The sequence below is a fragment of the Perca fluviatilis genome, chromosome 5 (assembly GCF_010015445.1).
Source record: "Perca fluviatilis chromosome 5, GENO_Pfluv_1.0, whole genome shotgun sequence".
Taxonomy (NCBI): Eukaryota; Metazoa; Chordata; class Actinopteri; order Perciformes; family Percidae; genus Perca; species Perca fluviatilis.
Window position 1 is genome coordinate 37,089,430 of NC_053116.1, and position 10,855 is coordinate 37,100,284.

The 10,855-nt window shown below is 39.5% G+C and overlaps 1 protein-coding gene across 1 annotated transcript in view; it reads left to right on the plus strand.

Annotated features, from left to right (window-relative positions):
* rtel1 (regulator of telomere elongation helicase 1) overlaps positions 1-10,855 on the plus strand; it is a 61,196-nt gene that overhangs the window by 19,992 nt on the left and 30,349 nt on the right. The window contains exons 12-16 of the mRNA XM_039800468.1: positions 1,571-1,718; positions 3,571-3,626; positions 4,762-4,833; positions 5,619-5,700; positions 8,388-8,520. Of these exons, the coding sequence (XP_039656402.1) occupies positions 1,571-1,718; positions 3,571-3,626; positions 4,762-4,833; positions 5,619-5,700; positions 8,388-8,520 (491 nt within the window). The remainder of the gene's footprint in view (positions 1-1,570; positions 1,719-3,570; positions 3,627-4,761; positions 4,834-5,618; positions 5,701-8,387; positions 8,521-10,855) is intronic.

The following is a 10,855-nucleotide window of genomic DNA, read 5'->3' on the forward strand; positions in this document are numbered from 1 at the left end:
ACGCAGCATGCTTCTACCAAGATCTAATAATGTCTGTGATTGGCTGTCTAATGTTGACAACTCCAAAAACTCCACGTTACATACGAGACACACGGGCTCATGTAGTAGGAGCTGAAAAATACTAAAAATGTGTTTCGTAATGTTGTAGTTTCTTTTTGTTTTATGTAATTAGGGGGAAAAAGTATCGTTCAGGAACCGGTATGGAAGTCACGGTACCGGTATCAAATGTTTTTGAACGATACCCAGCCCTACGGCTCAGTCCTTCTGTCTAATCCTTCTTGAAATGGAATCATCTTCTGGTTAAAAAGCCCAAAACAAACTAATCAGAATCATCAAACATTTAAAGTGCTCATATTCTGCTCATTTTCAGTTTCATAATTGTATTTAGAGGTTATATCAGAATAGGTTTACATGGTTTAATATTCAAAAAACAACATTTTTGTTGTACTGCACATTGCTGCAGCTCCTCTTTTCACCCTGTGTGTTGAGCTCTCTGTTTTAGCTACAGAGTGAGACATCTCACTTCTGTTCCATCTTTGTTGGGAGTCGCACATTCTGCAGTAGCTAGGTAAGGACTACTAGCCAGTCAGAAGCAGAGTATGAGGGCGTGCCCTGACAGTACCTAGGTAAGGACTACTAGCCAGTCAGAAGCAGAGTATGAGGCCGTACCCTGACAGTACCTAGGTAAGGACTACTAGCCAGTCAGAAGAAGAGTATGAGGGCATGCCCTGACAGTAGCTAGGTAAGGACTACTAGCCAGTCAGAAGCAGAGTATGAGGGCGTGTCCTGACAGTAGCTAGGTAAGGACTACTAGCCAGTCAGAAGCAGAGTATGAGGGCGTGCCCTGACAGTACCTAGGTAAGGACTACTAGCCAGTCAGAAGCAGAGTATGAGGGCGTGCCCTGACAGTAGCTAGGTAAGGACTACTAGCCAGTCAGAAGCAGAGTATGAGGGCGTGCCCTGACAGTACCTAGGTAAGGACTACTAGCCAGTCAGAAGCAGAGTATGAGGGCGTGCCCTGACAGTAGCTAGGTAAGGACTACTAGCCAGTCAGAAGCAGAGTATGAGAGCGTGCCCTGACAGTACCTAGGTAAGGACTACTAGCCAGTCAGAAGCAGAGTATGAGAGCGTGTCCTGACAGTACCTAGGTAAGGACTACTAGCCAGTCAGAAGCAGAGTATGAGGGCGTGCCCTGACAGTACCTAGGTAAGGACTACTAGCCAGTCAGAAGCAGAGTATGAGGGCGTGCCCTGACAGTACCTAGGTAAGGACTACTAGCCAGTCAGAAGCAGAGTATGAGGGCGTGCCATGCTAGCAGCTAGGCGAGCATTATAACATCTGTCTCTGAAGTAAAGGCTGGACTACAATAGAGCTGTTTGGAGCAGTTGGTGGAGATGGTAAGTCCCTTTGGGGTGGATTTTGGGCTTTTCACTTTGTAAACCTAGAACATGCACAAAAAAGATATATAACACAATAAAGGAAAGTGGGGGAAAAGCCAAAAAGCATAATATGAGCACTTTAAATCATTACAATAAGTGACTCCAGTGGATATCTTTCTTTTGACTTGCAGAGTGAGTTGAATATGGGTTTTTGTAATGCAGTGTCTTGTGTCTGTCTCAGCTTCATCTATGAGCTGTTAGAGAGAGCCCACCTGACCTACAAGAGCAAGACGGAGGTCTACGAAGCTCTGGAGCAGATCACTGGATACTTGGCAGGACGTCAGTATGGCTTCATTCCTTCGTCTTTATGTCACTTGATTTTCGTTACATTGTCTGCTGTCCAGCATGTGATGTCGTTTTTGCAGATGGGAGTTTTATTTCCCTTCATACCAGGGTTTCCCTCACCATTATAAGTCTCAGGTGCAGCACCTGCGCCAAATGGATGTAAAATGTGGCAAAAAAGAGCCAAAAACGATGAATAAAGCATCAAACTAACGACTAACTAACTAAGACTTTTCTCAGATCTTATGATTGTAGTTGGACTTCTTTAGCAAGTTTTGTCTTTAAAGGAGAAATCCAGCGCAAAATGAACCTAGGGGTTAATAACACAGGTGTACCGAGTCGACCGTTCTCTGGGATCTGTTTTCATGCTAATCGCATGTGACCAGTGTTAGCGCTCACCGCTAATTAGCTTATAACGCTAGTCGTCAGGGTACGAGAAAGGAAAAAGAAATCACTATTTCTTTTTTTGGGGCATTTTTAGGCCTTTATTTTCACAGGACAGCTGAAGACATGACAGGGGAGAGAGGGGGGAATGTCATGCAGCAAAGGGCCGCAGGTCGGAATTGAACCCGCAGCTGCTGCGTCGAGGAGTGAACCTCTACCTATGTGCGCCCGCTCTACCAACTGAGCTAACCCAGCCACAGTAATCTCTATTTCTACACCACTAACAAGGCTCAAAACAGCACCACACTTCCACGGTAGCATAATGAGGGTCCCTACATGTAAACACAAGCACTGATAACTTTCTAAGTGTACAGACAGTTTATTAAAAAGATAGTTTAGAAAGACTGTACCGTTAGCGTATACAGGCGGGCGCCATCTTGGGAAAACACTCACGACCAGTCAAACGACGAACGCTGTGCAACGGGAGCCATATATTTTAATAAACAGATATATAATTCATGCATTTCCATGTAATTACATTTCACAAACCTAATTCCTATCGATCCATTGGGGTCAAGTGACAGTTCAGCTCACGTTGCACATCCCAGAGAAGGATCAAACTCAGTACACATGTTTTATTAACCCCTAGGTTCATTTTGTGCCAGATTTGTCCTTTAAGCTTTATGAGTGTTTCTGATTTGTTATCGGTTTAGCTTTTCCAAAGTTTTAGACGCAGACATGGTTATAATAACGTTCCAAATTTACGTAACAACGTAAATAGCAACTCTGGGTCCAAACACGTGGCCGGAGCATCTTGTTATTTGCCTCAAACTGCTGTCAGCCATCCCGTTGAAAACCTCTTCCTCTTCGGCTCGTTAACTTCCGTTAAAGTTTCCCTCGTTCGTGTGTTGAGCGCCGCCTCGAGACAAACGTTGACAAAAACTTTGCAAAAAGCAAGAACAAATGGGACAAAAAATTTCAAAAAAACAAGTGACAAAGTAGTCCAAAAACAGTGAGAGGAACTTTTTTTTAAAGCGACAAACTTTGAAAAAAAAAAAAGTGAGAAAAACTTTGAAAAAAATATCTGTTAAAGCGAAATCGTCAAAGCAACGAAAAAAGCGACCAAAAATGTCTAAAAAAAAAACAAAAAAAAACGTTGTAAAACAAATGTCGAAACCCTCAAATAAAAACCACCACCTCGAGGAGCCATGACGTATCGATGCTGGGAGCAGAGCGCCTTATTTTATTTATTTAAATAACCGTATTATATCCATATTTGGTGCCAGCGTATCGATTCTCGTATATATCGCACAGAAACGGACAGCGATATGTTGCCGCAGCGATATTCTCCCCCACCACTAGTCTTCTGGCTCTATCACACAGAAACTGTTAACAAAGCGACATGTGTTTGTGGAGTAATTTGTGTAATTAACAAAAGCGTTGTGTGACGTCTGTTTCTCATCAGAGCAAGGAGTGTTCCTGAACACAACGGGACTGCAGAAGCTTGCTAATATCATCCAGGTATGCTACACGGGGAAGCTAAAGGAAGAGTTTTTAAAGGTCCCATGACATGGCTTTTTGGATGCTTTTATATAGACCTTAGTGGTCCCCTAATACTGTATCTGAAGTCTCTTTTATATAGACCTTAGTGGTCCCCTAATACTGTATCTGAAGTCTCTTTTATATAGACCTTAGTGGTCCCCTAATGCTGTATCTGAAGTCTCTTTTATATAGACCTTAGTGGTCCCCTAATACTGTATCTGATGTCTTTTATATAGGCCTTAGTGGTCCCCTAATACTGTATCTGAAGTCTCTTTTATATAGACCTTAGTGGTCCCCTAATACTGTATCTGAAGTCTCTTTTATATAGACCTTAGTGGTCCCCTAATACTGTATCTGATGTCTTTTATATAGACCTTAGTGGTCCCCTAATACTGTATCTGAAGTCTCTTTTATATAGACCTTAGTGGTCCCCTAATACTGTATCTGAAGTCTCTTTTATATAGACCTTAGTGGTCCCCTAATACTGTATCTGAAGTCTCTTTTATATAGGCCTTAGTGGTCCCCTATACTGTATCTGAAGTCTCTTTTATATAGGCCTTAGTGGTCCCTCTAATAACTATATCTGAAGTCTCTTTATATAGACCTTAGTGGTCCCCTAATACTGTATCTGAAGTCTCTTTTATATAGACCTTAGTGGTCTCCTAATGCTGTATCTGAAGTCTCTTTATATAGACCTTAGTGGTCCCCTAATACTGTATCTGAAGTCTCTTTTATATAGACCTTAGTGGTCCCCTAATACTGTATCTGAAGTCTCTTTTATATAGACCTTAGTGGTCCCCTAATACTGTATCTGAAGTCTCTTTTATATAGACCTTAGTGGTCCCCTAATACTGTATCTGAAGTCTCTTTATATAGACCTTAGTGGTCCCCTAATACTGTATCTGAAGTCTCTTTTATATAGACCTTAGTGGTCCCCTAATACTGTATCTGAAGTCTCTTTTATATAGACCTTAGTGGTCCCCTAATACTGTATCTGAAGTCTCTTTCCCATAATTCAGCCTTGGTGCAGAATTCCGTTTTCCTTAGGATGTTCCATTTAGAGAAATAAAAGCAGCGGTGAAGTTCTTCTTCTTCTCTTTCCTCTTTGGTGTAGCTGGTGTTCTGCGGTGAGCCGTCAGAAGAGGAGCGACAGCAGCAGATGGAGTCCAACACGGCTTATTTTAAGGTGCGTGTCCATCTGTAAAACGTATCTCTCCTCACAGTTACGTATTTTTGACACAACATTGTCTTTTGAAGCTCACATTAATAGAATTACCCGTTCTGCATTCTTTCACATTCGCAATATAAATCGTCTGCGTCCTGTCCTTTCACTCAAGAGTACTGCTACGCTGGTGCATGCTCTTGTAACATCACGAATCAACTGCTGTAATGCTTTGTTTTATGGGCTTCCTTCGAAATCTCTCCATAAATAACAGTTGGTAGAAAACGCTACAGCTCGATTCATTACCAAAACTCGCATTTTTGAACACATTTCTCCTGTTTTACAGAAGCTGCATTGGCTCCCGGTTAAGTTCCGTTTGGATTTTAAAGTTTTGCTTTTAACTAACAAAGCACTTAACAATTTGGCTCCTTCATATCTTCAAGATCTTCTTCATATTCACACTCCTTCCCGCACTCTAAGATCCGCTTCTGCACTTACACTTGTTCTGCCACGCACTAGGACAGCTTCTATGGGGTCACAAGCTTTTGGCTATGCTGCTCCCCATTTATGGAACTCTCTTCCTGTGGAAGTTCGAAACAGTTCAAGTCTCTCAGTTTTTTTCTTAAAACGTATCTGTTTAGGCATGCTTTTATGTGATTAATGTTTGATGCTGTACTGGTTTGATTTTTCTTTTTCTTCTTTAAATGTTTTTTATAAATTTTGTAAGGCGTCCTTGAGTGCCATGAAAGGCGCCTTTTAAATAAAATGTATTATTATTATTATACGTTGACGTCTGCTGTCTGCCTCAGGTTCACATCCATCGAGACAACAGCCATCACAAGAAAACGGCGAGCGCCGACGCGTGGGCGGCATCTTCAACAAAGAAACAAGGTAATATTAAAACCTGAAACAAGGTAATATTAAAACCTGAAACAAGGTCATATTAAAACCTGAAACAAGGTAATATTAAAACCTGAAACAAGGTAATAATAAAACCTGAAACAAGGTAATAATAAAACCTGAAACAAGGTAATATTAAAACCTGAAACAAGGTAATATTAAAACCTGAAACAAGGTAATATTAAAACCTGAAACAAGGTAATATTAAAACCTGAAACAAGGTAATATACAAAACCTGAAACAAGGTAATATACAAAACCTGAAACAAGGTCATATTAAAACCTGAAACAAGGTCATATTAAAACCTGAAACAAGGTCATATTAAAACCTGAAACAAGGTCATATTAAAACCTGAAACAAGGTAATAATAAAACCTGAAACAAGGTAATAATAAAACCTGAAACAAGGTAATAATAAAACCTGAAACAAGGTAATAATAAAACCTGAAACAAGGTAATAATAAAACCTGAAACAAGGTAATATTAAAACCTGAAACAAGGTAATATTAAAACCTGAAACAAGGTAATAATAAAACCTGAAACAAGGTAATATTAAAACCTGAAACAAGGTCATATTAAAACCTGAAACAAGGTCATATTAAAACCTGAAACAAGGTCATATTAAAACCTGAAACAAGGTCATATTAAAACCTGAAACAAGGTAATAATAAAACCTGAAACAAGGTAATAATAAAACCTGAAACAAGGTAATATTAAAACCTGAAACAAGGTAATATACAAAAAAACCTGAAACAAGGTAATATTAAAACCTGAAACAAGGTAATATTAAAACCTGAAACAAGGTAATATTAAAACCTGAAACAAGGTAATATTAAAACCTGAAACAAGGTAATAATAAAACCTGAAACAAGGTCATATACAAAACCTGAAACAAGGTCATATACAAAACCTGAAACAAGGTAATATACAACACCTGAAACAAGGTAATATACAAAACCTGAAACAAGGTAATATACAAAACCTGAAACAAGGTAATATACAAAACCTGAAACAAGGTAATATTAAAACCTGAAACAAGGTAATATTAAAACCTGAAACAAGGTAATAATAAAACCTGAAACAAGGTAATAATAAAACCTGAAACAAGGTAATAATAAAACCTGAAACAAGGTAATAATAAAACCTGAAACAAGGTAATAATAAAACCTGAAACAAGGTAATAATAAAACCTGAAACAAGGTAATAATAAAACCTGAAACAAGGTAATAATAAAACCTGAAACAAGGTAATAATAAAACCTGAAACAAGGTAATAATAAAACCTGAAACAAGGTAATAATAAAACCTGAAACAAGGTAATAATAAAACCTGAAACAAGGTAATATTAAAACCTGAAACAAGGTAATAATAAAACCTGAAACAAGGTAATAATAAAACCTGAAACAAGGTAATATACAAAACCTGAAACAAGGCAAACCTGAAACAAGGTAATAATAAAACCTGAAACAAGGTAATAATAAAACCTGAAACAAGGTAATATTAAAACCTGAAACAAGGTAATATTAAAAACCTGAAACAAGGTAATATACAAAACCTGAAACAAGGTAATAATAAAACCTGAAACAAGGTAATATTAAAACCTGAAACAAGGTAATATTAAAACCTGAAACAAGGTAATATTAAAACCTGAAACAAGGTAATAATAAAACCTGAAACAAGGTAATATTAAAACCTGAAACAAGGTAATATTAAAACCTGAAACAAGGTAATAATAAAACCTGAAACAAGGTAATATTAATGGATGAATGGAGTCTGTGGAGTCCTTTTACAGGTTTCAGCGGTGATGCAGAATCAAAATCTGCGGAATTTAACCGTTTTTCTGCTTAGATGCTTATGTTTAATTCTTTGTACTGCACTGTATTGGGAATTTTATTGTTTTATTTTTGTATTTAATCTGTTTTTAATTGTTGTTTTTTTTGTATGAATTGTTTTAATTCTGTATTAACTATTTTTAATTTTGTATTGAACTTCTAACTATGTTTTAATGTTTTATGTAAAGCACATTGAGTTGCACCCCTGCTGAAATGTGCGGAGGGTTGTTGGTTCAAGTCCCCGTACGGACCGAAATACGGAGTTTGGACTGGTGAGGTGGAGCTGGAGAGGTGCCAGTTCATCTCAAGGTGCCCTTGAGCAAGGCACCAAACCGATCAGGGCGCCTGTTCAGTCGCAGCCCACTCACTCTGACATCTCTCCATTAGTGCATGTAGAAGGACGTTGTGTGTGTGTGTGTGTGTGTGTGTGTGTGTGTGTGTGTGTGTGTGTGTGTGTGTTTCCGACCTGTGTGTAATAACAAAATGCGATATTGATTTTAATATTGATAAACATATGTAAAATTACAAAAGTTATGGGAAAACGCATCAAAATAGATTGAATGAATGAATGAATGAATACATAACCATGTCTACAGAACAGGACATGTTCTACTGGTTGGACAGTATAAAATACTGGGGGGTTTGGTGCCTTGCTCAAGGTACCTTGGCAGCGCCCAGGAGTTGAACTGGCATCTCTCCAGCTACCAGTCCACACTCAGGAGACAGACAGGATAAACATGTGGCTCCTGCATTCTGGCCCCTGATGATCTGAACGCAGTAAATACACATGATGTAGGAGACCGACGATGGCCATGCTGAGTCATGTGTTTCTTTGCACCGTTTCGTAGGCAACATTCTGAGTTACTGGTGCTTCTCTCCGGGCTTCAGCATGCAGGATCTGGTGAATCAAGGTGTTCGCTGCATCATTCTGACCAGCGGGACCCTCTCGCCGCTCGCCTCCTTCACCTCTGAGATGAGGATGTAAGTCACCTGTCGCTAGCGCTGCACAATATATATTGGTGTTTTTTTTTTTTTATCGTCATCGCGATATCAACTGGCGCCATATACAGTACGTACAGTATCCCGAAAGGCTGCGACATATCGAGAGAGACACTTTTTGTCTTTTTTTGTTTTGGTAGTTAAAAGAAAATATCATCAATATTAAAACTAGAGGTGTCACTGATCTCCCGATTCGATTACGATTATCACGTCTTCGATTCGATATCTCGATGCATCACGATTTGTCAGATACATTTTTACTATTAAAGTCATGTAGGATATTTAATTCATAGCTTTTCAAGCTTCAAAAACCAAACATTCTGCAGTGCTCTAATACTAAATAACTTGGATACATAAACCTATACAGCACTGAGCACATGGCACTTCCTGAATGTGCAAAACATACCAGAATATGTAAACAGAAATTTTGTCAGGCCTACATTACATTATAAACAGAAATAATCGATTATGAGCCGGACGATTATCGATGCAGCATCGTCCACGTCCACGATTCGATGCATCGATTATTTGATTAATTTCAACACCTCTAATTAAAATGTTACTGTAAATTTCATTCATAAAGGTCTTAAAAAAAAAAAGTCTTGGTGAAACCTGCAGAACCCCTGTAATTAATCATTTTGTTCTTAACAATATAGAGTTGATGTGTGATCTTTTCTTTCTTTCTTTTATTTTGAACAACAATTAACAATAAAAATAATTGCTTTGCAACGCACCAAAAGGACAAACTATCTAGCGTTACAAACAATATGTCCGAATATGTTCTGTGACTACAAAGAATTTTCACCCCGGAGACATTTTTCTCACAGCTGAAGAGCTTTATTAACAAAAAAAGCAGCTTCCATCAAAATCAGGAAAAGTTACCCAAAATGCCAAATGTAAAACTTGCCAGCACTTCATTAGTCCAACCCTAATCATCAGTCATTTTGTTGTCGTCGTTAACAACCGGTAAACCTTGGTGCCGCGGCTGTAAGCGGTCCAACAAAGAGCTGCCGCGAGGGACTGAACACCGAGAGATGCATCAACACACCGGGACGCGCTCCAGATGGTGATGCAATGATTTATTCCTCCACACGTAAAAGACTAGCCTGGTGAGAGCGTCCTGAGGCCTGTACTACGAAGCAGGATTTGGCGTTAACGAGCTAACTTAAGGCTCAACCCAGGATTTTCTGTACTACGAAGGTGGATCAGTTGTTATCGGGTTCAATCGCCATGGTAACTCATGCTGAACACCTAACCTGGTCGGGAGCAGGTTAAGTTGGAGATCAGAGATCAACCGGTGTAAAAGCACCGCCTACTGACCAATCAATAGATTGATAACGGCGTCACCGTTCTTAAAGAAGATCAGGCGGAGCTCGGTGCAGAGAGAGAGAGAGAGAGGGGGGGAGAGAGAGAGAGAGGGAGAGGGAGAGGGAGAGGTGCGCTCATAAAAGTTAAAACATTTAGAGATCGACAACCCTGTTAACATTCCCTGATTGGTATTTGTATGAAATATATATATTTTAATGGGAGGGAATTACATATCGGCTTCTTGAGCCGTGTGTCGCCAATGCGCACATCGGTTTGAATTATGTTTTTATATATTTTTTATTTGCTCTCACGATCGCTTCCCACTGCCAGGGTTGCAACTGAAATGTAAGGCTAAAGCAACGACAGTTTATGGAAAGCACAAGTGTAATTATGGTCAGATCTTGGTCCTGACTGATGGGGAAGTGATATTAATAAGCGTTGTGATTTAAACATCTACAGCGTTGGCTATTTTTATTTATTTATTTTGCCAGCTTTCATTCCTGTTTTAGGAAGCAGCGACTGTATCGCGTTATGCCTGTAAAACCGTGTCTGTGTTCTTCATATTTATGTAGAATTATAGTTTGCTCTTCTTGTTTAAAATATGCTGCTCTGGTAGATGCTTGCGATTGGTCGTGGTGTGCAAACCTCGCCTCTTTTATGTGAACGCGCGTGCCGCTGGATTGGGAAACCCTGAGTTGACTGAACTAGTTGATAACCAGCGTCGTAGTACAGGCTATGATGGACCGCGGTTGTTAGGTTAGGTGAAGCCGGATAACTGAAAGAAGTCCAGGACATGTTGATCTTGGCATCTTGACATAGAGAAAATTTGGACGACCGACCAATCAGCGTTGGTTTTGAAGCGACTGTTCGGTCTAAGCAACGTGGCGCCTTCCACGGAGGAGATGAGCGTAGCTATCGCAGCGAGTTTTATCAGAATTAGAAAGTATTCCTTCATTGGAAGAAGAGCTAAAAAAAACAGCAATGGAAGCTTTTCTCGGAGGAAAAGATG